This window comes from Cryptococcus neoformans, chromosome 1, assembly GCF_000149245.1.
Source record: "Cryptococcus neoformans var. grubii H99 chromosome 1, complete sequence".
NCBI classification, from domain to species: domain Eukaryota; kingdom Fungi; phylum Basidiomycota; class Tremellomycetes; order Tremellales; family Cryptococcaceae; genus Cryptococcus; species Cryptococcus neoformans.
In genome coordinates this window covers 271,562-297,500 of record NC_026745.1, presented here as the reverse complement: position 1 = coordinate 297,500, position 25,939 = coordinate 271,562, and the positions used below count along the sequence as shown (strand labels likewise).

Sequence of the window (25,939 nt, the reverse complement as noted above, 5' to 3'; positions counted from 1 at the left end):
CGAAGGGTGGAGGGGGATGTCCTGAGGCAGAGAAGAGGGGGGAAGCGCATGTCCGACGGCCAGAGAAGAGGAGATCTGGAAGATCTTGAGCTGAGGCAGCTTATCCCGAAGAGACATGCAGCGATGCTTATTATAGCCATACGAATAATATTCATGTTCGATGGGCGAGAGAAGGGTGCCTGCAGCCACGGGATCTTTCTATGACGTCGGTGGAAGCTCATTCGGCGACGATGATGGAAGTCGCGACCGTTTTTTCCGACCCTCGCTGAAACATCCGCCGCCTTCGGTGTTAGTAAATTATAGGAGCCGGCTCGTACACGAGATTGGCTGGCAACCATGGCATCAATGCACAGAATGCACTGGCATTAGCACCACCTATCTCGGCATGCCAACTTGTGGACTGCACATGCGCTGACTATGCATGTCCATTTGCCCAGCCATTGTCCATGGTCTTACATTACACCTCATGGCACAAAAAAAGCACGGAAAAAAGGCCGGAAAAGCCTATTGCATTCCGCAGAGCCTTTCTGCGCTGGAATCAATTTTTGACGAGGCCTGGAATTATAAGGCGTACCTTATTTATTAATAGGGACGGAAATTTTTGATAGCCTCAAATTCCGTAATTACCCGCAAACCTTGTTTTTTTAAGGCACTCTGTGCTTGTTACAAGGTTAGGAGTTGGGGTAATAACCCTTAATTAGCATCTGTCTGCCCATTTGCTTTTCGCCGCCTCGCCCGTATTCGTCTTTTCTTGGTCCAGCGCCGTTTCTTCGTTTCTCTTTATCTCGTACTCGCCCTTCGCCACGTCTGCGCAAGACCATGCGGATCATTCCATATTAGACTCATAACAACACTCACAACATCACTCACAACATCACTCACAACATCTCTCTCAGCGAACCCTCCTGTATCGCAACTAGCAGCCCAGCCAGTCTACAGTACACAGGCGCTTCCTGCGGTTCCGGCTTGCGGCTCGTGGTCATTTTCCTCTTGTCTTCCCTGTCCTTCGAAGCAGGTGAAAAATTTGCAGCGAGGTATCCAATTTTCCATACAGTAAACAAAACACTCTCCTCAAATCTTGCACCAATTGCCCAACATGCCGACAGAAGATGTTGGCAATGCTGCTCTCTCGCCTGCCACGCCGCTTGCGTCTGCCATGCAGAGCCACGCCACTACCGATCAAATAAAGGCAAACACCAAGGCCAACTCCAAATCCAGAGCACGTTTCGCTCCTTCTCGCCTCTCATCGGTGTGGCGTTCACTTGTGTCCCACCTTACTCCTCCCTCGCATCCGTCCACAACATCTGAATCCGCTCTGGGTTCGTCCTTGAGGAACACGACGGATAATATGTACTATGAAGATGGGTCGGCGGTACGACATTTGCCATTGGAGCTGTTGAATCCCAAGGCTGGCACAGATAGTAGGCACAAACGAAAAGGTGTTTCAGACACGAAAAACAGTGGTTCAAGGGGTGGATTGAGACAGAGATTGCGCGGAAGTCAGGCGAATAGTAACTCGAGGTATGGTGACGACGATGATATGTCGGCCAAGCCGAGCGAGCCTGTGTCGAGGATTGTCGTCGACAACAATTTCGAACACTTTACGCCTGCAGTTCCTAAGAGTGATTCAGGCTATGGCTCAGGTCGGACACCTGGGACGAATGGCACTCCTGGAGATGGCGATATTGGAGACGATGAAGATGAAGAAGGGACAAGAGGACAGAGGAGTGATGGAGCGAGTACGACACAGAGAAGGAGTAGTGCAGCTGCACAGTGGATACAGAAGAATGCGGTGGTAGAATGGGTCACTGACAGACTTTGGCCCAATGTCAAGCATTTCTTGGATTCGAGTTATCCTGAACCCATTAAAGAGCATTCTTTCCAGAAGGAGGTCCGTACACATTCTATTTTAAAAACTGCTTAGACAACTAACCCCTCTCAAAGCTTTGGTTCACTCAAAAACAAGGTGCTCTTGCTTCTGCTTTGTTTTTCATTATCAACTACGCCCTCACCGTTGGCCTTTTGCCCACGCCCTTCACAAACTTCGACTGGATTGCATACCTCGGTATTGGCGGCCTTTTCACTCTCCCCGTCCTTCCTCTTATCATTCTTGACTGGCCTCGTCGTCATCCACGGATATGGCAGCCTATCATATTCTGCGCTTGCTGGGTATTCGCCTACATTCTTATCGTAGAGATGCACCTCTGCGGTTTCTTCACCAATAACAATCAATGTGGATCGAGGAATTTCCTAAATCTGTTAGGTTTCGCCTTCGGTCAACCGACTTTGGGGCTTTTGACCATGAAGGAAGACAGGGGGATGGCGGTGGCTGGAGCGTCGATTTGGATCATTTTGACGGGTGCTTTGACGATGACTCAGGCGAATTCGCCAACGCTGTTTTACAGGAATATTGTCTTTTGTGGGTCTTCTCCCTCTTTGGGACAGAAATGGTATGGTAACTGACGAGAGTAGTTGCATTGTTCCACGCTTTCCTCATTGGAGCGAGTTTCCTCAAGGAAAGAAGGTATCTATTAGTTTGATATAGATATCGAGAAACTGACAGGAAATAGTGACCGGCAAATGTTTGCTCTTCGACAACAGCTCAAAATCCAGTACCGAGCAACACAATCTGCTCAGGTTATGGAACGTCGAGCTGCCGATTCCAAAAAACGATTTGTCTCTTACAGTACGTTCATCCCTTTTTCCCATTCACACACGTGCCAACTCGTCTTCACCGTTTAGTCTTTCACGAAGTGCGGGTTCCGCTCAACACCGCTCTCTTGGCCGTCCAAAATCTTCAAGGCGAAAGGGTCTTTGAAAACGTCCAGCAAGATCAGGCTGAAATGGTCGATGGCTTGATTAGCAGTTTGTCGATGATGGAAAAGGTTTTGAATGATGTTTTGAGCTTCAACAGAATGGAAAGCGGAAAGGTCAGTTGTTGCTGTTGCGTCGTCCGTGGATAAATTGAGCTGACGAGAAGAGCACAGTTTGCTCAAGCGAGGAAACCGTTTGATTTTCACAAATCCATCCAGCTGGTTGCACTTTCACATCGCACCCAGGCTCAGATGGCTGGTATATCTCTCGACGTAGAATTGGATTCAGATATTGACAAAATCGGCGGGATCTTCGTGGGTGATGAGATGCGTCTCAGACAAGTGGCTAGGTACGTTACGCTCATTTGTCAAACAATTGTACAGTTGGCTGACACACCATACAGTAACCTTGTATCGAACAGTATCAAATTCACTGATCAAGGTTCCGTCCGAATTGTGACCAAGCTTCTCTATCCTCGTTTAGAACCCACTCCTGCGACTGAGCCGGACGATCCTTTGCGTCAAGCAGCCATCAACCTGCAACGGCAGCAGGAGATTGAAGAAAGTGAAAAGGCACGTGCCGGAACGCCTATCCGTTCATTCCCTGCAAACTCCCACTCACTCCCTTCTCATCCGCGATCCCGTCCTGATTCGGGCAGAGGGACGCATGCGCATACTCTCATGGATCTGGAGAAGGGGTCAGTGACTATGGAGCAAAAGAGGATGAGTAAGGAGTCGGGGAGGGATAAGGAGAAGGAAGAAGAAAAGAAGAAGGTGCAAAAGGCCGTGATCAGGGTGGAGATACATGACACGGGTGTGGGCTTGAAAAAGACGGATGTTATTGAGTATGTGCTGCTTTATTTGGACCATTATGAACTTTTACTGACTTGATACCCAATCAGTGGCGACCTCTTTTCACCCTATGTCCAAACTGAAATCGGTCGTCGACAGGGTGGTAAAGGCTCTGGCCTCGGTCTTGCCCTCGTCCGACAAATCGTCAAGCTCTCCGGTGGTCGATTGGGTGTGGAGAGTGAATTCGGCAAGGGAAGTATGTTCTGGTTCGAGTTGCCATACTCTTTACCTCCTCTGCCCAAGGCGAGGCCTGGAAGTAGCAAAGGTGATAGGATGGGGGGTATCGGTATGGGTGGCGGCGTCCCTGGAGTTTCCCTTCCCGTGGCGAGTGGGAGTGGTGGAAAGTCGGGCTTTGGATTGGCTATGCCTTTACCCTCCTCGTCGAACTCAACCTTTGCTCCTTTGAGCTTAAACACTGGAATCCCACACAGTCCTAACCAGGGTATGATGGACCCTAATGCATCGGCCGGAGAAGGGATTGGTGCGGATGACGAAAAGGGACCGCCAAAGAGGCCTGGTACGATGGTGCGCATCATGTCTGGTGCGACAATGATGAGCCCGACTATGGAGAAGGGACCCAGTCAAACAAGCGCCAACTCTGAACGTCCTGCGATCGGGACGACAGATAGTACAATGCCTCTTTTACCTGCCGAACCAAGACGTATGTCCTTGCCATAATCCATTCCATAATAGACAGGGAAGCTGATGGATCATTGCAGTGTCCGCAGAGGAAGTCATCACGGCAGGTGGCATCCCTCAGTCACCTTCCTTCTCCTCACACTCAACGACGCAAGAACCATTCATTGACCCCTTCTCGCCTATTAGCTATACGACCCTTCGCGAGCGACGCAGTTCCGAATGGAGCGAAGAAATGGGTAAAGCAGCAGCGGCTGTGGAAAAGCTTGAGAGTGAGCGTGCTGCGACTGGGATGGGGCTCGGTATGGGGATCGGTCAGGCAGCGGAGATCAGGTTGAAGATTGGTGGAAAGTCAGGGCAGCCTGAGACGAAGGAGGACCCGCCTGCGGAGATGCCATTATCGAGTTTGGTGGTGGACGATGACAAGTGAGATTTTTCGATTATGTTGCTAATTCAAGAATAACTAAGCTAATGACATTATGTAGACTCACACGTATGCTCATGTCGCGAATGTTGACTCGTTTGGGACATTATGTCACTACAGCCGAAAATGGTAAAATCGCTGCGGAAATGATCAAAGACATGTTTGAGAATAAAGAGGGCGCAGTCAAGTTTGATATCGTCTTTTTAGACAAGTGAGTATCATCGTTCTCGTCGCGTTCCAAAACGTAGATGCTAATGACAATGAATCAGTCAAATGCCTCTTATGTCAGGTGTGGAAGTGGCCAGAGCTGTCCGAGAGATGAATTGCCCAATCTACATCGTCGGATGCACGGGTAACGCTTTGCGCGAGGATCAGGTAGGTCGTCGATGTTCTACTGTCAGTAGCGCCCACGTTGATCGTCTTGATAGGACGAGTATATGGCTGCGGGGGCGGATACTATCCTTACCAAACCTATTCACCAAAAACATCTCATCGAAATGATTCGTGATGCCCGTCGCCGAGTTGCGGGGGAAACACAACCAAGATATATGGACTACGCCGACGAATCCCCCATGAGCCCTGTGCATATGAGGGATCCTCTCCCGAGGATGTCTTAGATCACCTAACGACCAAGAAGAAATAGAACGAGAGAAAGAAAAGATTCAAAACACAAGACACCCAAGTGTAGCGGTATCGCTTTTCATCCACTGTTTATTACTCCCATCGGTTCAACTTGTGACGGCTATGCCTGTTCAACTGTTTCACTAGATTCGGCTTCCCTATCGAATATATACCCTCCTCGACTTCATTACGCGAGTCAATCTTTAACTGACTTGTCACCCCTACAATATATCGATCGCATTGAAGTGGATTATTCTTGATCTTATACCCCTTATCTGCTCTGCCAGAGCTGTTTCACTAGAATCTTGGGTTTGCACATATGTGTTATTAGGTACAATTTTCATTAAACATTAGGGATTTATTGCAGCATTTCCCATCTGGGATACATACAATATGATGCATTTACATACCGTACATACCGTAGTAGTGCTTCGTGACTTTTTAACTACGGAGAGAGTCTTGAGCTTGAAGAGTAATAATTACGCAGGCTATTCGACGTAGAGTACAAAAGTCTGTGTACTAATCTGAGAATAAAAATAATTCTGCCGGCCGGTAGTCTTTTTTGTTCTTATCACCGAGCCGACAATTCACCAACCATCTCTTCCATCTTGACGAAGTAACTTGCCGTCGAGCTGAGCTATCCCTCGGCCGCTGAGGACGGACGGCAGAAGAAGAACGAAGACGACGAGGCCGGTGCCCGGCGGTTACTCCTGGCTTCCCCCGATTCTGTGTGCACATCGGGTAGCCGATCTATCCCCTTTATCTAATGTCATCGCCGAGGTCGCAACTGTACCGTCACAGTGTAAAGCATGGCTAGGATCGTTTTCAAAGCCGAATTAACCCAAGCATGAGAGACCACAGCTTCGGCCAGCCTTTGCCTCGGCCTGCTTGAACTGCTGCGAGGTATTTAACGTCTTCGTTCTAGGCAACGAATGTGCAAAGAGCCGTTCAATCGCAGACCCCAGAACGACGATCACTATCATCACATTCAGGCTACACTTACACGCTTTGGCACAATGACTGCTACTACCTCTCCTACTATCCTTGTTGCTGGTAAGACTGTCGGTCGACTAGGGTAAATTGCTGTCTGGCTCTGTATTGTGTACTTGCTCATGACGGTGGTATCAACAGTTATGGTCTCATGGGCCTTTCCGCCTGGGGTCTTCGCATCAATCCTGTGCCCTTCTCCCAAGAAGATGCTTTTGCCGCCATGAAGTAAATCTCTGTCTTGTAGAAAAAAATTGAAAGAAGGATATTGACACAGTTGGCAGGGCGGCTGTAGACTCTGGTGCCAATTGCTGATCTACTGCCGCCTTCTATGGACCTCCCACCGATTCCACGGCCAACCTTAAGCTCATCAGAGCCTTTTTCGACAAGTACCCCCAGTATATTTCCAAAATTGTCCCGATCGTGAAAGGTGGAGTGGATGTAAAGTCGCAGTCTCCTGCCAAGGGAGATGAGTAAGTTTCAACCCTCTTTCATTATCCTATGAATGCTGTGACATCGATCAAAACTGACCTTTTATAGCATCGAATTCTTCCGAAATGAAATCGAACAAGTGAAGGCCATTCTGGGCGACAAGGAATTGGACGTATATTCCCTCGCTCGGCTGGGTCACACTGCCGTGGAGACCATCTTCACTAACATGGCTCAACTCATAAAGGAGGGGGCCGTCAAAGCTATCGGTGTCAGTGAGATGTCGAGTGCTTCTCTCGAGAAAGCTCACAAGGTAATTGTTGACCTTAACTTGCTTGTTCTATTTAGCTGACTAGGTCTACTAGATCTGTCCTATCGCCATCAACGAGATCGGAGTCTCCTTATCTCATACGAACCCTCGATTCGCGACTCTGTCGCCTGGTGTACCGCCCACTCTGTCCCGATTTTGGCTTATTCCCCCCTCGGGCGCGGCCAACTCACACGTAGATACAAGTCCCCGAGGATATCCCTGCTGGTGACTTCAGAACCATGCTTCCTAGGTTCCAAGGACAAGCGTTCTGTGATAACCAAAAGTTGGTGGATCAAGTTGAGGAAATTGCGAAGAAAAAGGGTGTAACTGCTGGGCAATTGTCGTTGGCTTGGATTCTTGCTCAATCAGAGTTTGTAAGTTTGCGACTTAGAGAGATGGTTTTGGCTACGTTAGCTAAATGTTATCACTGCAGGCGATTCCTATCCCCGGGTCATCCAAGGTAGATCGTGTTCGAGAGAACTCCTCTGCCATAGACGTCAAGCTGAACAATGAAGAACTCGAGGCTCTTAACAAGCTGGCTTCGGCTTTCGAGGTTCAAGGTGCTCGTTACCCCGAGATGTTCCAAAAAGATCTGGTAAGGTTTTAAATCTTATACATTGCGAACGAGTAAGCTAAGTGGTGGAGCAGATGAAATGAGCGACTTACCTAGTAACGACACTTGCTCCTAGTGTCGAATATTTTGTTGGTCCCTTTCGTAGAACAGCTTGCAGCAGTCAGCGAATGAAGAATCAGTAGACCAACGTATCCGTTATTCGCACGCATAAACAGATGTTTCATAATCAAAGGAGATACGAGACCACTCCATTAAGGTATAATTACACAACCAAAAAACAAAGAAGAAAGATAAGTTAAGGAAAACCGATTTCGGAAAATGAAGACTGTAAAACGGGCACAGACACGATCGCATCTATTCTATTGTCTTGAGAAAAGTTTTACAACTTGACACCTCTTTGAGACTCTACTATCCTTACTCGTCATCCGTGTCGGGCTCACGCTCACCTAAACACAAGACAAGTCAGTTTACTACACACAGTTTACAAATATGGGAAGGGGTGAAAAACTTACCACCATAAGTAAGCCAGTTCAACTTTCTCAATCTCCTCCTCTCCTCCTGAGCTTTCAACTCATTCCTGGTCATCTTCTTCTTCTTTTTCTTCTTCTCCATCAACTTGGCCAAACCATCGGCGACGTCATCCACCGTTCCATCCGTTCCCACACTCTCGGCTGGAGTAGCCGTGCCCGTAACCGTACCGGGGGTACCGGGCACAGTCCTGGGCGTACCAGTCTTGCTAGCCACTCGGGATCCGGGTCGGGAGGGGTCGTCAAAGGCGTCTTCGACGAGGGCGACTTTACCTTGGTGCGTAAGCACACCGGCGTCAACGTGCCAGATTTCGGGACAGAGGGCAGTGACGAATTCGGTAGAGTGCGAGATGATGCAGACGGCACCTCCCCATTCTTTGATAGCGACAGCGAGACCACCGAGGGCTTCTCGGTCCAAGAAGTTGGTAGGTTCGTCGAGGAAGAGACATTGAGGTCTAGAAGCAAGGCCGAAGATTAGTTTGAATTGAATTAAGAAGGCGAAAGTATACAGATAGACTTACCGATTAAACATGGAAGCGGCAATGACGACCTTGACCTTTTGTCCACCGGACAACCCAGACATCTCGTTGTACTGCGCGATATCACCATCCAAACCCACAGCCTCCAAAACCTCCCTGACAGCATTTGCACCAGTATCCCTCATACCCGCACCTTCTCTAGAAGACTCCAAGTCATCGAATTGGGTGATAAGCTTCTGGAAACCCTTTTCGATCAAAACATCTCGCCCGATCCAGGCGTTGTACCTGTGGTCGTAACCCCTGAACTTGACTTCGTACTGGAAAGACTTTTTGAGCTTTTGTCGACCGAGGATGTATTCAATCTTCCTCAATTCGCCATTCTTCCCTTCAATAGGGCGCTCCATCATTTCCTTGTCCTCGTCAGTCAAAACACGGGTAGCCTTCTCCATCATCTCCCTATCGTGACCGTCCTGGTATCGCCACTGAATGTACTGCACAGCAGTCTTGTCCAAGTGCTGGTTGATATGGTGGAACGCATGCTGAGCGACATAACCTACACGAAGAGCGGGGTGCTTGTGCACTGAACCTTCTTGAGGGACAGTCTCACCGGTGAGGAGCTTGATGAGGGTAGATTTACCGGCACCGTTGGGTCCGACGATACCGACTCGGGAAGAAAGGGAGAGGGAGCAAGAGGCATTCTTGATAGAAGGTCTGGGGGCACCGGGATAGGTGAATGTACAGTTGGTAAGTTTGAGGATGGCTCGTGTGTTGGATCGGACACCGACGAGGTTACCGGGAGGAGGGAAGGTGAACTTGATAGAAGTAGCGGCAAGAGTGTAGTAGGACTTGGCAGATGGGACCTTTTCGACAAACTTGGAGAGATTACCGGGGTAGTACACGAGCTTCTTGCTTTCGTAGTGGATAATGTCGGTACAGACGTTGTCGAGGAAACCAGAGTCGTGTGAGACGATCATACAGGTGATGTCGTGCAAGCTGCAGACGTATTCCTCAAGCCAAGCGACGGTCTGGACGTCCAAGTGGTTAGTAGGTTCGTCGCTGAGTCGCAAAGTCAGTATAATCGGATTTTAGATCGATAGACAGACCAAACTTACAGCAAAAGAATGTCGGCACCGATCAACATAGCCTTGGCCAATTCCAACTTCATCTTCCAACCACCGGAAAGAGATGCCACGGGGTCTTGCTGCTTCTCGTCTGAGAAACCGAGGGACAACAGCATGGCAGCCATCTCCGCCCTGGTCTTGTGCGTAAGCTTGGGGTCGGCGGCGATGAAGTCGAGGATGGCCATGGACGTATCCTCGCCCTGAAGGGCATGCTCGACCATAATCGTCCTAAGCTCTTCCTGGGGAGGGAAACCCTCGACTTTACCGTCACGGATAGCCTTCATCAATGTGGACTTGCCAGCACCGTTGGCCGCACAGATACCGTACCTCCTTCCTCGCCTCAACTTCAAGTTGGTGTGGTTGAGCAAAAGCAAACCGCCATAAGCAAGGGAGAATTGGATGTCACACAACAATTGACCCTCGGATCCGTCATCCTCCTCGGGAGGAGAATACTTGGCCTTGTCAATGTCCATGAATGCCTTGCGGATCTCAGCGGTGGCTTTAGCACCTTCTTCGGCACCTTGGAGGAGCTTCATGAATGAACCAAGAGCCTTGCCTTCCCAGATGTAAGCGTCCCATCGACGAAGGTCGACAAGGTCGGCGACGACGTTGGCTTGGTACTCGACAGCATGGGCAATAACAGGGCTGTTGGGAAGAGAGGCCGAAAGGGGGATGGATGGGTGAGCGGGGAAGCCGGGGATTTGGAGATGAGGAGCCATGACGGTAAGGGCTTCGGTGACAGCAAGGGTAACGTCTCGAGGGGGCAAGGGAGTGGCACTGGCAGAGGCACCAGCTCCGATAAGAATGTCGAGGGCGGTCTGAGCAAAGGCTCGGATCTCGGGGAAGGCGGCACCGGTGGCAATTTGCTGGACACCGCCAAAGAGTGGACCAAGGTATCGGGCGGCGACGGTAGGGTCTCGGACGAGCTTGACAAGGTTACCGATGACGACACAGGTCATTCGTTGAGTGTCGGTGGAACGCTCCTTGAGGGCACGGGTCAAAAGCGGAACCATGACAGCAAGGGTGGGGCCGTTGACTTCGGCGACGAAAGTGGTGGAGGAAAGACCCTTGATGGTAGAGGGAACAGCGGCAGGGGAAGCCATGGCGGAAACGAGGAGGTTAACGTGCTTGAGCACATCAGCGTTTGGAAGGATACCACAAAGGGTGGTGGCGGCTTTTTGAGCGGCGGTGGACACCTGAATGGGCATAAGCGAATGTCTGTATATATAATGATACATTACTGACCTCGGCCTTGGTGTCGTGCATGGCATGCTCAACAACAGGGATGACAGTACCCAACTCGTTGGCAACATAATCTTCCGCACCAGGCTTGACGAGCCCCTCCATCGCCTTCAAGGCTGCAATCTTGGTTCTCCAACCCTTGGTTTCCTCCAAAACCCTGGTAAGCACCTCAAATACCTTTCGCGCACCCTCAGGGGCGGTAGCCTTGATCAAACTCGTCATTGCACTGTTCACAGCGCTCCTCACAGGTTGGCCCTTGTCCATCGCAAGGTTCAAGATCGCAGGGATTAAAGGAAGGAAAACACCTTCGATCCCAGATCCGAGAGAACGACAAACACGCTCCACAAGGACAACAGCAGACTCACGCTCGTATCCAGATTTGGAGGAAGCCCAGGCAAGGACGACATCGACGATACGAGCATCCTGGAGAGCGTCAAGAGTGCGCGGGGCCTTTTTGAGGTCTAGGGCGATACCGTCGGCGATAGACTTGGCTTCGACGTTGGAAGGAGCATTGGCGAGTGCGGTGAGTTTCTCAAGGTGGGTGGAAGGTGGGAGAGCGGTGGAAGGAGCTACGACGGGAGACATTGTATGGGTTTAGAGATAAGAATAGTAGATGGGGAGAGTGAAGATTTGCGGAACTGGCCGATGTGGCTAACGAAGTTTTTTTTTTATGGTTTTCTGTATGAGTGGTGAGCAGGACCTGTGGATGGTCTTTTGGGAGATTGCTGGGGACAGGAGACAGAGGCGGAGGAGGAAGGAAGATGGAGAGTGGGAAGAAGAAAGGATTAGATGAGAACTTGGAAGAGAAACAGAAAATAATCGCCGCCGCTCAAACAAAAAAAAAGAAAGGATACAAAATAATTTTTCACTATGGGGCACGTGGCTTTCCGCCGGAAACGCCCATACACAACAGCGGGTTGCGGGAAGGCAAACTATGTATGCATGCAGCAGGCCTGTATCCGTTGCCTGCTCTGTATCCGTTGCCTGCTCTGGCTATGCATTGTTACATCCACCCAGTATATGCACATCGAGAATTCTACGAGGAGCCACAGCGCACAGCATACAGATAAGATAAGCGAACGGATGTCCTCGCCACCAATGACACCTCGACGAAAACACACGGTGGACGACATGCGCTCTGTCTTCAAAGAGGATGCATCAGGTATGGGCGGCGCTGTAGAATCGTTTATAACATGTAGGTTAATTGTACATGGTATGCAGTGCCCGACAGCTGCTCTAACTAAGTCATCGAAAAGTTAAGCACGCACGAGCTTGGTCGATTGGACTACGGTTAGGCGGGGTTGCAAGGAAACCGAGGAAGACGTGCGGTGGTGCTCAAATCACAACCAATCGGCAAAAGTCAACTCGGAATGAGATGCATTTAGTTGCTCCAACTCACGTCAACAACTCCAATGCCAGCAGATGCAATCATTATATAACAAGCGAAGCCTATCCTTTGATTTCATTATACCAGATGTCGTTCATCCGTGCATTCCCACCACAACCACTCATCGCCCCCTTATTTGGGCCCGAACAAACCTTTCACCCATCCCAAAGTCCCTTTTGTCTCCTCTTCCACCTTTTCCTTCCCAAGCTTCAGTCCCTCCAGCATCCTCCTCTCCCTCTCCTTCCTCTCCTCCTCCGTCTCATTAGGGAACTCGAAATCTCTCGGTAACCGCGAATCACCCCGGTTGGCAGCTTGTCTCATCGCAGGTGTGAGAGAAGGGGAGGTGACAGCTGGGGGAGGGACAGGACGAGAAAGGGCGAGTCGCGATTCTTGGAGAGCGCGAGAGTGCTCAGTGATTTCTTCGAAAACACGGGATTTTCTGATCATTCCCCAATAATTAGCGGTTAGCCTTCTACTTCCGTATGGAAAGGAGCTTACCGCTCCACATCTTCCACCTTATCCTCTACTTCCATTGCAGCCGCCACACCTGCCGCGCCAAAGCCTAGCAACCCCCCCGCTCCGGCGGAAAGCCCACCCCAGAAGAGACGAGTGATCATCCTTGGACGAGGATATTGCTTCTTCATAAGTTGCCAAATGAGGAATGAGAATGAGATTGCTGTGGCCTGTTTTTAATTTTTGTTTTTGCCATTCATTTCATTTCCAAATATTCCAAACAGCAACGACGGAGAAAGAGAGGTCGTGTCAGTAAAAACATGTGGTGGTTTGTACTATATAGCGGGCATAAACGTACGGGGGGAGTGTAAATCATCCATCTATAGCCTTTTTCCATGACAGCGACATCATGATCAGTAATTTCACCTACCACATGAAGCGTCAGGACCATTACACCAAAACGAACGAGCACAGACGAAGGACTGGACTGACCCATAGCTACCTTCTGGGCGATGAGTTCTCTTGTCTCGGGGAGTTCGAAAGGGTTTGAGGGAAGCCATTTGCTGATGAATGATGAGTTTGAGGAGGAACCAGAAGCAGGAGTGGGTGTGGTGGAAATGGGCATTGTGCTTATGATTTCTCTGTAAGATGTCTTCCTTTGTTGTAGAGATGCTGGAGACTTCGTTGGCTGGTAATGACGGAAAAAGCGAAGGTGCGGAGAAAGTCACGTGACCTCCACCCATTCAGATTACGGCTATGACATCGTTGCCTTTTTACGCCCCATTCATTTTCACAAATCACGGCCAGAGATTTCGTAAACTACATCTATATCACTTCTAGTAACATTTATACCGACAATGAAGCTCATCAACAAGTATATAGAGAAGGATGGTTCGGTAAGTGCACTGGACATGCCCGCTGGAAGTGATAAGCAGAGCTGACAAATGTACAGGGTTATGTCACCCTCAGGCCGGAAGATGACGAGGATATGTGGCATGTGTACAATCTCATTTCCGAGGTAATTCCTCTCATGTATCAAAATCTGTACACATCTGATAATTCCATGCGATACAGGGTGACCGCGTCCGCGCCATGGCAGTCCGCAGAGTCCAAACGGTCTCTTCAACAGGTTCCTCCGACTCTTACCGCGTCCGCACCAACTTGACTCTTGAAGTGACAAAAACGACATTCTCGCCGGCCGCATCGAGTAGTCAAGGGAATGGGCAGGGGGAGAAGAAGGAGCCGACAGCGAGTCTACAGATCTCGGGGAAAGTGGTGGAGGAGAATGAGTTTGTGAAGATGGGGGCGTATCATACTTTAGATCTTGAAGGTAAGTTTTTCTTGGTCGGTCTAATTAGAAAGAATCAAGAGAAGTATGGGGAAGAAGAGACGGCTGACACGCCATTTCCGAGGAATTAGCGAACAGAGATTTTAGGTTGACAAAGGAGACTGGATGGGACTCTGTAGCCCTTGAGCGTATACAGGAAAGCACTCAAGAAGGCAGAGGAGCGGAAGTTGGCGCTATTGTCTGCGGCGAAGGTACGTCCTTAGCCTAATCCACCACCTCTAAAATCCTTGTAGCTATGGGGGACTGATATCATATACCTGTATACAGGCACTGCAGCTCTTTGTCTCTTGTCAGAACACATGACCGTCATTCGGCAACGAATAGACATGCCCGTCCCGCGCAAACGCAAAGGCGGAACATCCGGGCACGACAAGGCTGTCGAAAATTTCTTTTCTACAGTTTACCAAGCTATCCTCCGCCTTATTCCTTTCCAGACACTCAAGGCAATCGTCATTGCTTCTCCTGGATTTACGAAAGACGCGCTGTACGAGTACATTTTCCAGCAAGCGACATTGCAGTCAAATAAACCGTTATTAGCGAGTCGGTCAAAGTGGATAAAGGTGCATTCGACGACGAGCCATGTACATGGGTTGGTAGAGGCTCTGAAAGCGCCGGAAGTATCAAAAATGTTGGCTGGTGCTAAATTTGCCAGGGAAGGTCTTGGACTGGATAAGTGAGTTCTTTCTTTTCCTTGCGTGTCGGTGAAAAAAATCTCTTTTTTTGCTGATGATGTGGGAACGTCACAGATTCCACAAGATGCTAGCAACGGATGAATTACGAGCATGGTACGGGCCAGAACACGTCGCTCTCGCTGTCGAGCGCGGAGCGGTTGGTACCCTCCTCATCTCTGATGATCTCTTCCGATCATCCGACCCCGCCACCCGAACACATTATGTGAAAATGGTTGAATCTGTCCGGGCCGTAGGCGGCGAAGTGCTCATTTTCTCGTCGATGCATGAATCTGGCCAACAGTTGAATATGTTGACTGGTATAGCGGCAATTTTGACGTACCCATTGGATGTTGAGGTGGTGGAGATGGAGGAAAGGGAGGAGAAGGAAAGAATTGAGAGGGAAAAGGCTGAAAAGGAGCTGGCGGAAGAGAGTTAGATGCTGGACCTTAGATGAGGTACTTTAGATGAGGTAGACGGAGGAAAGTGCATAATCTCTTAATGGAATTATAATGTCATGCTTGGCATTTGCATACCACTTGTTCAATTTATACAGCCCATTTTAAACAACCTGAATAAGGTTTAGTAAGAAAGCGAAACGGCGGACAGTTGGATGGTGAAGCATATACACGCAATAATAAGCTGGTCAAGATTCGAATGTCACTGCAACCGTGAGAGCCCCTAATAAATAACTGCGCTGCAAACGCTTCGATATTTGATTCCGCGACTTCGCTGTCAACTCTTTGTTCAGGTCGCGTCACTCTTATAAACAACGATAAGCAAAAAAAACATGAGAATCAACTTTAGCCCTCAGAGGGCTGCAATCTTCACCTCGTTTCTTGGACTGTTAGATATCAAGCTTGGTAAGACTTTCGACCTGTTTCAAGGTGGAGCTGACGTGATGTAGGAGCTGAGATCATACTTCTTTTCGGCGTGAGGCCTATTGCATCGCTCAGGACAGAACGACTATTAACTTCTGATGTAGCTGATCAACAAGGTCGCTGGACTGTATGGTCTCATAACCATATTCGTTGGAGGCTCATTTGCGCAGCTATCATACTATGCGTATTCTGTCGGCACATTATTCGCCTTCTTGTGGGGTCTACGGGTCGTCAAATCAGTACATCGTCTCTCATACGATAGTACCCTAAAGCTAACATTGAACAGGAAAGCTCTGCCCCTACCCTTCTTCTTTCTCACCTCTATGCTCTCGACCACCTCATCGTATCCCTCTTTCATTACATATTTTATCTCCATTACTGGTACACTGTCCCCCATGACGGTCGACGAACTATCAACTCTCAAGCTCAGCAAGATCTAATTAACCTCGCTCTCAGTCGAGGAGAGATCAACGAGCCTACAGGTGAAGGTGGGCAGGGCACCGATGAGTTGAGAACGGCCCTTGCTGGAGAAATTTGGGAGCGGGAAAGAGGCTTTGCCGTGTGGACGCTCGTGGCCGGCTGGATACTCAAGATCTATTTTATCCTCGTTCTCTACTCTTACGCTGCCCATCTCGCTTCATCAACGTATCACACCCTTCCTCTTACCTTCCGGGGGAAGGCAACAAAGCTTGCCCACCCTGACCCTAGCCAGGGCGGTTCATCGCCGAGGATTCCTGGAGAGAGTGAGGACGATATTGAGTTGAGACGTGCGGAGCAGGCTGCTCGGGATGGACCTAGCAAGAAGGGCAAGGGAAAGAGGACGGAAGCGGATGATGAGGATTTTTCATGGGAATAAGTGCATGATGTTATCTTTTAGTTTAACTGCCCGGCACGGTTGAGATCGAGCCTCTGCAGTCAGCAGCAGAGGATACTTGATACTCCAAGGCGGATTGATTTTACTAAATTGAGTGTATCTCAAGAAAACTTTTTGAAAGGTACCGACGAGGACGCTCACCGGCATAAGTATTCAGCACGCTGCCTATTATAAAATAAAGCAGTGGCTGGCAGTCGTTGCCCTCAAATATCCACCAGGATTGTGCTTGCATTTCACATATTGTCCAACTACCTAGGCCTCCTGTGCTCATTGTTTTCAGATCGAATAAGAAAATAAACGGACGTTTGACATTCTCGCTGTTATTGGAGCGAAGCTGCCGGGGACATGCCATGTGGAACAGAGATCTGTCTCAATCCAGTCGAAAAATCCAAGTTGTTATGACGAACAAATGGAACAGACATCATCATTAATCATAAATCGGGAACATGCATGACCATTAAAAAGAAAGAAAACTATTGTAGATGAACCAACAAACATTTCTTCTGCGCAAATCAATTTTCGTTACCCTACTCGACGCCAATCATCCGCCGCTCTATCGGGTTCGGATGATACCGGCGTTGATGAGCTTTTGAATTTTCTGAGCGATCTGGTTATCGCAGTTGTCAGCATGAATGCAAAGGTAAGAATAATAACAATAGCAATAACGTACCATAGGGTTCTTCATATGGTCGTTGAGCGCTCTAGGGTTCTGTTGGGCATCTGCAAGGATTTCTACGAAATAATTAGGTCACGTTCGTCGCCAAGCCAATCAGACTTACGCCTCATGATGGGATCGTTCATGATCTCCGCGACCTCGGGATCCCTCATAGCCCTCGCGTAAGTCTCTTCCTCAGTCTCGCTACTCCTCTGCTGCTGAATCTCGTTCATAACCTTCATCATGTTAGTCTCCAACTCCCTAGTGTGTTTCTTCTCCACATCCGCCTCGGTGGCCTTCTGCAAAGTTTCCAAAGCAGCAGTGTACTCCTTCATACCCTCCTGCACGAGAGCCTTCCGGATATAAGCCTTGATGAAAGTAGGGTCGATGGAAATGGCTGTCTCGGCGTCCTTGAGGGCTTCGGGCAAAGCGAGGAGCTTGGTGTAACAAGCAGCTCGGTTATTGTACGCTCGAGGGTCGGTGGGAAGTCGTTTGATAGCCTCAGAGTAGTGCTTTTGCGCACCGGCAAAGTCTCCCTTCTTGAACGCCTCGTTACCCTCCTCCCTCGCCTTTTCAGCCTTCTCGGGGTCAATATAAGCCTGCCTGTCAGCCTCGGCCTTGGCCTTCTCCGCTTCTCTCAACTTGGTGAGGATATCAGGGGTACGGTGCTCAGTGAGAGACTTTTGGAAGAATTTGATGGCCTGTGCAAGGTCGCCCAGCTTGGAATAGGAGCTACCGATACGTCCGTAGGCCTTGGCAAAGACCTTGTAGTCGGCACGGAGATCACGGCCTTCCTCAACGGCCTTTTCACAGGTCTCGATACATTTCTGGTACTCGCCCTGCTCGAAGTAGACAGCTTTGAGGTGTATCAGTCGCGCTCCGTAATTATTGTGAAAATAACGCACCAGACAAGTTGGTAAGGAAAGTCACATCCTTAGGATAGAGGTCCCAAGCCTTGGTGTAAAACTCGATGGCTTCGTCAAACTTGCGAGCCTTGTAAGAAGTGTTACCCTGCGCCTTGAGCTCCTCCGCCTCCTTCCTAGCTTTGGCTCCCTCATCTTCTTCAACTTCCATTGGTTCGGCCTCAGGCTCAGTGGCAGGTTCAGCCTGCTTTTTGGGCTCCTCGGCTTTGGGGCGAGGAGCAGGAGTGGGTTCAGGAGCGGAAGAGGAAGAGGGGGGGTACTCATTGGAGCCTTCAGGCCGCTCCATGGCATCCTATTCAACGTTAGCTTTAATATCCTATTCATTTCGGCATGTACGTACAATGTCAATGCCCATCAAAACACCCAAGGCAGTCAGAGTCCTGGGGTCTCCCATCAGAGTGGACATATTCCTGCCACCGCCTGCCTGCAACTGAAGCATGTTCGCTCGGAAGGTAGCATCTTTCATGAAAGCACTCGTCTTGGGGTGGTTCTCGAGCTTGGCGATCATGCCGGGATCACTGAAGATCTTGCCAAGGCCCATGTCGCCCCCAGGGGCAAAGGGAGAGGACGAGTCGGTATCCATGGCCCGCTTGACTTCGGAGAGACCCTTGACACAGGCAGCGTTGTTGGGCTCGGCCTGGAGACCGGACTCGTAAGCCATGACTGCGTCAGGGAATCTACGGAGACCGTGAAGAGCAGCACCCTTACGGGCATAACCCTTGGAGAAGGAGGGATCGAGCTCAATAGTCTGCTCGCTGGTCAGCCTTGCACCGACGGACGAAGACACATCTTACCTTCTCGGCATCTTCCAGGGCGCCTTCATAGTCCTTCAGGCCGGCCTTGGTGGCAGACCTGTTGGAGTAGAGGACGTGGTTTGAAGGGTCGAGAGCGATGGCATCAGAGTAGAGCTTGGCGGCAGTGGTGTAGTCTTTGGCGGCAAAGGCCTTGTTGGCTTCGGCTTTGAGAGCGACGGCCTGAGAGGCATCAGCGACGATTTAACACCATGTATCCCGAGGACACGTACGTCTGACATGGTGGGTATACTGATATCTATTGAGAAAGAAGAAGAAAGAGAAGACGGGACATATATTTATCTGTGAACATTCCATCATCGAAGTCTCGAGAAACGCAACCTCCACCACCACCGCCGGCCTCCAGAGAAATAACACGTCACATTTACGCGTCGCGTCCCTGAAATCTTCTTGTTCGACGCGTTTATAATGAGTAACACCCAAACTCACTTCCCCATCATCCATCCATCTCCTCTTTCATCCCACGTACTCTCACCATGGCAGACCAGCAACTGTCCCAGGGGAATCTGCCCGTCTTCAACGATGACCTTGTCGCTGACAGGACACGACAATTCGTAGAATTCCTGGACGATGAGGTGAGTGCCTTTTTGCCATTTGCAAAATAGCAAGACGCTAAGACCTCAACTAGACCCAAGCAGCGTACAACTATCGCGAATCTATCAAGCGTATGCTGGACGATGAACAGGTCCGATTGATCGTTGACATCAACCATATTCGCTCTTACGAGCGTTCATATGCCGACGGATTGTTGCTGCAGCCCATGGAGTACGTGCCAGCACTGGATGCGGCGTTAATGCAGCTCGTCCAGAGTTTACACAATCCCACAAAGCATAAGATTGAGGACAAGCAATGTGAGTATAGTAGACTTCACCATCTCATATGTATAAGTAGCTGAAATTCAAGCAGTCTACGTCGGATTGATTGGTTCTTTCGGTCAACAACATTGCAACCCCAGAACACTTAAAAGTCATCAGATCGGCAAAATGGTTAGCTTGGAGGGTATCGTTACCCGATGTTCTCTTGTGCGACCAAAGATGCTCCGGTCCGTGCACTGGTCACCACGAACCCAAAAGTTCCACGCTAGAACATACAACGATTCTACCATCATTGCCCCTTCAGCCAGCCTTACCGGCACAACCACTGTGATTCCCAAGGACGACGGTGCTGGCCACCCCTTGCTTATGGAATACGGACTTTCCACTTTTAGGGATTACCAGACAATTGGTATACAGGAAATGCCTGAGCGTGCACCTGCTGGTCAGCTGCCTAGAAGCATTGAAGTTGTCCTTGCGGACGATTTGGTCGACTGCTGTAAGCCTGGTGATCGGATCCAACTTGTCGGTGTGTACAAGAGCTCTGGTGGTGGAGCTGGTGCCAGAGGTTTCATAACCTCCGTTATTGCCAACAACATCATCCTTCTCTCCTCCAAACAAGGAGGCGGTATTGCCCAAACCCCGTTGACCGATACTGATATTCGAAACATTAACACTCAAGCTCGACGAAAGAATGTCTTCCAGCTCCTTTCACAATCGCTCGCGCCGTCAATCTTCGGTCACGACTATATCAAGAAAGCTGTATTGCTTTTACTCCTCGGTGGTGAAGAGAAGAATCTTGACAACGGTGGTCATATTCGAGGTGACATCAACATTCTCATGGTTGGTGACCCCTCGACTGCCAAATCCCAAATGCTCCGATTCGTCCTCAACACCGCCCCCCTTGCTATCGCCACCACCGGTCGAGGGAGTTCCGGTGTCGGTCTCACTGCTGCTGTTACCACTGACAAGGACACGGGTGAACGTCGACTCGAAGCTGGTGCAATGGTCCTTGCTGATCGTGGTGTGGTCTGTATCGATGAGTTTGACAAGATGTCCGAGGTTGATCGAGTCGCCATTCACGAAGTAATGGAACAGCAGACGGTTACCATTGCAAAGGCTGGTATCCACACTTCGTTGAATGCACGATGCAGTGTCGTTGCCGCCGCTAATCCTATCTATGGTCAAGTAAGCTTTTGCCAATCATTATGTATAAGCGCATACTGATGGCTATTTAGTACGATGTGCACAAGGATCCTCATAGGAACATTGCTCTTCCGGACTCTTTGCTCTCCCGTTTCGATTTGCTCTTTGTTGTAACCGATGACACCGACGAACAACGAGATCGTATGATTTCTGAACACGTTTTGAGGATGCACCGATACATTCAGCCTGGTGCGGAGGAAGGTTAGTCTGCCCTGTATTGCTTCTAAGTGGTGAGGCTCGAAAGGCTGATATTTTTTCACCCCATAGGTGCGCCTCCCATTGAAAACCTCGAACAAAACCTCGATGTCGGCGGCGACGCTGTTGAGTCACGTACTTCCGAAACCCCCGTCTTTGAGAAGTTCAACCCTCTTCTCCACTCTGGTGTGACGACCACTTCCGGTCGAGGTGCCAACAAGAAGAAAGAGGTTTTGAGTATCGCCTTTGTGAAGAAATATATCCAGTATGCGAAGAGCAGGATTCATCCCGTTTTGACCAAGGGTGCCGCCGATTGGATCGTCAATGTTTACAGCTCTTTGCGTAATGACGATATGGCAGCGAACCAAAAACGTGTACGTTATCGATCTCACTTTCTTTTCAAGTCGTATGACTGAATAAAATGTCTATAGACTTCCCCTCTTACCGCGCGTACCCTTGAAACCCTCATTCGTCTCTCCACCGCCCACGCCAAAGCCCGTCTCTCCACCCGGGTTGACGAGCGCGACGCCATGGCTGCCGAAGAAATCCTCCGATTCGCTCTCTTCAAAGAAGTTGTCCGCCCCGAGCGCCGAAAGCGTCGGAAAATTAATCACGCTGGCCAGTCTGTGGAGGTTGATTCTGATGAAGATGAAGAAGAGCAAGAGGAATTACAGGCGGGTGTGGAGAGAATGTCAATGAATAGGGATGTTGATGTAACAGAGTCTCAGAGAGAACGAGCGAGAGAAAAGAACAAACGGGTGGAGAGACAAGCACCAGGTCCTGTGCCAGAGGACGACGAAGATTTCGAGATGCGAGAAGCCGAGGAATCACTTGCTTTGCAAGAAGCCCCTCCTTCACCACCCACGGCGCCCGAAGTTGCTGTCGAACTTACCAACGAACGACTCGATCTCTTCCGTTCAAAATTATCACACGTCTTTGAAGAAAGTCTTGACGACAACGGTGCCATTGAATTTGTTGAGTTAATGCCCAAGATTAACGAAGGTATGGCCGAGGGAGAAGTTTTCAGTGCGGGAGAGATGAAGCAGGCCTTGGTACGAATGGACGAGAAGAGTGAAGTCATGTTTGGAGAGGATCAAACGATCTATAAAATTTAGTGGTCTTTTGGACCCGTGTTCAATTGGTTTTAGGTATTTGTTGTTTATCTTTTGTTAAGATGCATTAATCATTCGGCTTTGTCAAAGCGATCAGGAATTATGCTCCATGTCGGAACACTCAGACCCAACCAACCCATTTCCTAACCATACTCTCACCACATCCCCTTTTTCCGCCAAGGTCCATATGTTCTCCAGGACAATGTTCTAGTCGCAAACCACCTTTTTCGTCTAGATCTTTGAGCCCGATCCAATCTTCCTTGTAGAGAGGTTGTTCATGAAGAGGGATAATTTCACTCTTATTATTGGGTGCGTAGCTTGCAAAGTGGGAAGACTGGGCAGGGGAGACCGTCCCTATGTTGTGCGAAAGGAGATCAGCAAACTTTTCAGATAATGCCCAGATACGAAACTCACTATCGTCATCGAAAATAATAGCTACAAGGTTACCCAGCCCCTTTAGACCTTTTCCTTCTCCTCTCTTGCCTTTTCGTCGGTTGATTTCTTCGATGCTCTCGCGCTCTGCAAACGGTCGTTCCCCGTTGAGATCCCTTAGAAATTCATTTACTTCATAAAACTCATCCAACCGTTCTGTATCCCTAAAGTAAGCGGCCTGCACCAAGTGTTCTTGAGCCCAGGGCCTATATATACCAGCACGAGCCGCCCTGGCTGCAAGCAAACATGATAGGGTGGGGGGAGTGGGGCAAGGGATGAGAGCAGAGATGCCATAGTGGGGCGTTCCGAAAGTGATAAGATTATGGACCGGAGGACCGTTACAGTACTGGATATAATGTCTCAAGAAGAGGCCGCCTTGTGAAAATCCAATTCCATCAAACTGATATGTACCGAAGTGAGATTCAATCATATCAAACAGCCTTCAGGTCCATTGACTTACGCCTTCTGCAAGTTCTGGTATCCGTCTGATCTGCTTGCATCCTTCTTCGCCTTGCTCACCAGCATTTCCCCACTGATCATATCCTTCAGCTCCCTTCTTTCAGATTTCTAAATCTTAACTTACAAATCCAGCCTTACGTTCATCATCAGGTCTTCCATCTTCAGGAATCTGCACCGAATGAACAAAGATACCCGGGTGAATGGTTTGAGCCATGTTGATAAAGTTTTCAACACCCGTTGAGAGAGCTGTATCTCCCAGGCCATGCCTTCGATGGGGTTAATATCACCTTATGGACTCAAACTCGGTCGACTCACCAGATTACAAGGGGCCTGGGTTTGGCATTGCTGTTAGACAGGACTAGCTGGTCGGAAGCGGGGGCTGCGAGGGTCCAGTTGAGGAAGAACAAGGCCAATGTGAAAGTGAAGCGTAGGCCCCTCATCTAACAGATCTTCTCCTGACCAGCAATAATAAAAGTAAAGATAAGTTGCAGAGATTGCAATAAGGCTCTGTCGACGAATGAGTTGCCCGATGACGAAGGACTTACGAGCGCGAAGAAGTCAACCGTTCCGACGGCCGACGGGCCTGACGCGACGGCAAAGGCCGATTACGCACGGACCACCACCGCTCATCATGACAATGACTGATCGATCGGAATCTCAGCTTGACCTTGATTTTACTTCATTCTTCAGTTTCATCGTGTTCCCATCCTTCATTTCTCTTCCTCGTGCCCGTCGGGCATTTACCTCGATTTGTCAATCCAAAAATGACTAGATGCTCCAGGATCATAACTTATTCTATCAGTCAGATCGAGCAACACGAAATCAAAACAGTTAAAAATTTCGCTATTCAGGTCCCTGTTTCAAAATTGGACATCAACACTATGTACCGAAGATGACGCATCTACAGCCCAACCGTACCATGCAAGCTAATGGGTGTGACGACAAATCACCATGACTGGTGGAATCAAATTGCAGACGAGTCTCCAGAAGAGCGCGGAGCTCAGTTTATTTGTTTTTCCCGCAACAAGGACACGGAGAAGGTGATGCGGGTGACAGTAGAGTGACGCGATTACTCCAATTCACTTTGCTTTTTTGCTTACCTTCTCGGGAAATCTCGTGCCCTCAATCTCGCTATGCCGTTCAAATTAGTTGATAATGACTTATGGACGACCACTTGGGAACATCACTCCAATCCTCCCAAGAGTCCCATGGGCTTTGGCTTCGCTACACAATACGACAGTCATCAGCTATTGACGCGTAGCTAGTGACAAGGCCGCGCTTGACGCATGTACCGCTCAAGCTTTCCTCGTCCAATTCCGAAATACTTTCCTCGTCTGCTTTCGAACGTTTCCCTCGCGCGACGTTTGTATAGCACACTGAGACAGAAAGTGGATAATATCTCGCTTGAAGTTCGGCGATCGTCCTTTGGGTGGGAAGATGTGTACGATGTCCCGGCGGAAAATGGTTGGACAGTATTTCAGACTAATGTTATGTATGAACACGGATTTCCGCGGTGCCGCGTTGAAGAGCATTGCAACGACCGAGACATTTTCGACAAGATGGACGACGTCCAAGGTGGAATAATTCCTTTAGAATGAGCAGGGAACCGATAGCATAATGAGAACGAACTTGGTACCCCTGGCACTGGCCCGGTAAAGAACTGTCAAAGGACTGAATCCCAGCGGGACAGAGATGAGGCAATCTTGTCCAATGCCATCGACTTACACTGCCCAAACAAAGCATATGGCTAACTTGGGCTGTGTCGGAGTGTTTAGGATACGTATACCAGCCCGCGACGGCTTCCCGAGCCTCCTTTGTTCTCAAGAGTACGTCCGCATCAGATATAGCAAGTGAATGCACTCGAGAGAGAGCGACCATTTTTCGCTCGATGGCGCTCTTGAGAAAGCGAACTGGGCCTTTCTTTGGGCAAAGAGCCATGTCAGCTTCTTGGTGTTTCACTATGCCCCTGTCGGCTGGACGGAGGAAACAGCGGATTTTACGTCGTCTAGTGCCGACCTTTCGCTCAGGACCCGAGGGAGTGCTACAGTACTCTTTGAGGGCTCCATCATATAGGCGACTGTCTACGGTGATCCGTCAATCAAGTCATGATAGAATGCGGACGCGTTTGAACTGTTGAGTACTACTTCCTTGTACAGAGAAGGAAGGAACTCTCTGTATAGAGATTTGCGTGTTTGGATAAGAACAAAGAGAGTGGATTTTCGAGACAGAGTCTTTGATGTGCCAATGTACGACAGCTTTGAGTTTGCTTCCAAGTTTGTCACTATATACGATTGAAGAATTACATCGATTAGCGTATGGGATGATGCTCTCCGTCTTTCTAGCCAACGGAAGCTAACGACGAATTCTTATTCGCTACGTACCACCACCGCTCCAACATCGAACAAAGATCTCGCAGAAAGGGATGAATCTGCTAAACTTTGTGGATGTTAAGGGCAGATACATTCCTCGAGAAATATAGAATTTGAGATACATAGCTTTGAAAACTTCACAGATCTGAAAGCTGTAAAATGGGAACGGAACAAGTTGTATGAAGCCGTCCCACTAGCCAATAAGTGAAGGGACCATGCATGCAATATCAATACAACGCCGCCGCTTTCTGTTATCCATACCGTGATGCAGTAATCTGCAACCTGATGAACTGTGCTGCTATATTACATACACCGTTACACGCAGCACGTCTCAATAC

At 49.3% G+C, this 25,939-nt stretch overlaps 10 protein-coding genes and 1 non-coding gene; 6 read left to right on the top strand and 5 right to left on the bottom strand.

Annotated features, from left to right (window-relative positions):
• The window catches only part of CNAG_00107 (hypothetical protein), a 2,062-nt gene extending 1,933 nt beyond the window's left edge, over window positions 1-129 (bottom strand). The window contains exon 1 of the mRNA XM_012191144.1: window positions 1-129. This exon is cut by the window's left edge and continues 825 nt beyond it. Coding sequence (XP_012046534.1) covers window positions 1-50 — 50 coding nt within the window. The 5' untranslated portion in view covers window positions 51-129.
• A 592-nt stretch (window positions 130-721) lies between these two features.
• On the top strand, window positions 722-5,768 carry CNAG_00106 (two-component system sensor molecule). XM_012191143.1 has 12 exons: window positions 722-1,891; window positions 1,945-2,419; window positions 2,473-2,524; window positions 2,571-2,686; window positions 2,743-2,930; window positions 2,988-3,163; window positions 3,218-3,658; window positions 3,716-4,326; window positions 4,385-4,727; window positions 4,787-4,936; window positions 4,995-5,100; window positions 5,154-5,768. Exons 1-12 carry the CDS (start codon window positions 1,097-1,099, stop codon window positions 5,340-5,342), a joined length of 3,642 nt encoding a protein of 1,213 aa, XP_012046533.1. The 5' UTR covers window positions 722-1,096; the 3' UTR covers window positions 5,343-5,768.
• A 594-nt stretch (window positions 5,769-6,362) lies between these two features.
• On the top strand, window positions 6,363-7,833 carry CNAG_00105 (pyridoxal reductase; the record flags this gene model as incomplete). XM_012191142.1 has 8 exons in its annotated part: window positions 6,363-6,421; window positions 6,478-6,561; window positions 6,708-6,806; window positions 6,874-7,075; window positions 7,128-7,203; window positions 7,277-7,446; window positions 7,506-7,667; window positions 7,721-7,833. The coding sequence occupies 8 exons, from the start codon at window positions 6,363-6,365 to the stop codon at window positions 7,727-7,729; spliced, it is 861 nt and encodes a 286-aa protein (XP_012046532.1). The 3' UTR covers window positions 7,730-7,833.
• Window positions 7,834-7,848: 15 nt separating this feature from the next.
• Window positions 7,849-11,872, bottom strand: CNAG_00104 (elongation factor 3). XM_012191141.1 has 5 exons: window positions 11,019-11,872; window positions 9,765-10,969; window positions 8,695-9,708; window positions 8,159-8,628; window positions 7,849-8,092 (listed from the first exon to the last, which is right to left on the bottom strand). The coding sequence occupies exons 1-5, from the start codon at window positions 11,598-11,600 to the stop codon at window positions 8,061-8,063; spliced, it is 3,303 nt and encodes a 1,100-aa protein (XP_012046531.1). The 5' UTR covers window positions 11,601-11,872; the 3' UTR covers window positions 7,849-8,060.
• Window positions 11,873-12,354: 482 nt separating this feature from the next.
• On the bottom strand, window positions 12,355-13,516 carry CNAG_07310 (hypothetical protein). XM_012191627.1 has 4 exons: window positions 13,348-13,516; window positions 13,214-13,281; window positions 12,901-13,085; window positions 12,355-12,841 (listed from the first exon to the last, which is right to left on the bottom strand). Exons 1-4 carry the CDS (start codon window positions 13,478-13,480, stop codon window positions 12,535-12,537), a joined length of 693 nt encoding a protein of 230 aa, XP_012047017.1. The 5' UTR covers window positions 13,481-13,516; the 3' UTR covers window positions 12,355-12,534.
• Window positions 13,517-13,594: 78 nt separating this feature from the next.
• Window positions 13,595-15,416, top strand: CNAG_07309 (mRNA surveillance protein pelota). XM_012191626.1 has 6 exons: window positions 13,595-13,751; window positions 13,808-13,873; window positions 13,930-14,185; window positions 14,275-14,394; window positions 14,471-14,876; window positions 14,950-15,416. Exons 1-6 carry the CDS (start codon window positions 13,713-13,715, stop codon window positions 15,308-15,310), a joined length of 1,248 nt encoding a protein of 415 aa, XP_012047016.1. The 5' UTR covers window positions 13,595-13,712; the 3' UTR covers window positions 15,311-15,416.
• A 147-nt stretch (window positions 15,417-15,563) lies between these two features.
• Window positions 15,564-16,846, top strand: CNAG_00101 (hypothetical protein). XM_012191140.1 has 4 exons: window positions 15,564-15,734; window positions 15,779-15,804; window positions 15,857-15,991; window positions 16,039-16,846. Exons 1-4 carry the CDS (start codon window positions 15,662-15,664, stop codon window positions 16,606-16,608), a joined length of 804 nt encoding a protein of 267 aa, XP_012046530.1. The 5' UTR covers window positions 15,564-15,661; the 3' UTR covers window positions 16,609-16,846.
• A 205-nt stretch (window positions 16,847-17,051) lies between these two features.
• On the bottom strand, window positions 17,052-19,286 carry CNAG_00100 (stress-induced-phosphoprotein 1). XM_012191139.1 has 7 exons: window positions 19,229-19,286; window positions 18,999-19,178; window positions 18,545-18,952; window positions 18,187-18,496; window positions 17,406-18,137; window positions 17,297-17,358; window positions 17,052-17,233 (listed from the first exon to the last, which is right to left on the bottom strand). The coding sequence occupies exons 1-7, from the start codon at window positions 19,235-19,237 to the stop codon at window positions 17,180-17,182; spliced, it is 1,755 nt and encodes a 584-aa protein (XP_012046529.1). The 5' UTR covers window positions 19,238-19,286; the 3' UTR covers window positions 17,052-17,179.
• A 29-nt stretch (window positions 19,287-19,315) lies between these two features.
• On the top strand, window positions 19,316-22,427 carry CNAG_00099 (minichromosome maintenance protein 3). XM_012191138.1 has 6 exons: window positions 19,316-19,591; window positions 19,645-19,867; window positions 19,923-21,016; window positions 21,067-21,235; window positions 21,302-21,603; window positions 21,661-22,427. Exons 1-6 carry the CDS (start codon window positions 19,493-19,495, stop codon window positions 22,342-22,344), a joined length of 2,571 nt encoding a protein of 856 aa, XP_012046528.1. The 5' UTR covers window positions 19,316-19,492; the 3' UTR covers window positions 22,345-22,427.
• Window positions 22,379-25,499, bottom strand: CNAG_00098 (palmitoyl-protein thioesterase). Its single transcript, XM_012191137.1, has 6 exons — window positions 24,151-25,499; window positions 23,548-24,087; window positions 23,357-23,498; window positions 23,234-23,305; window positions 22,756-23,173; window positions 22,379-22,695 (listed from the first exon to the last, which is right to left on the bottom strand). The coding sequence occupies exons 2-6, from the start codon at window positions 23,670-23,672 to the stop codon at window positions 22,463-22,465; spliced, it is 990 nt and encodes a 329-aa protein (XP_012046527.1). The 5' UTR covers window positions 23,673-24,087; window positions 24,151-25,499; the 3' UTR covers window positions 22,379-22,462.
• Window positions 23,905-25,606, top strand: CNAG_12015. XR_001045302.1 has 1 exon: window positions 23,905-25,606. It is a non-coding gene; the product is annotated as a hypothetical RNA (non-coding RNA).
• The last annotated feature ends 333 nt before the right edge of the window (window positions 25,607-25,939 follow it).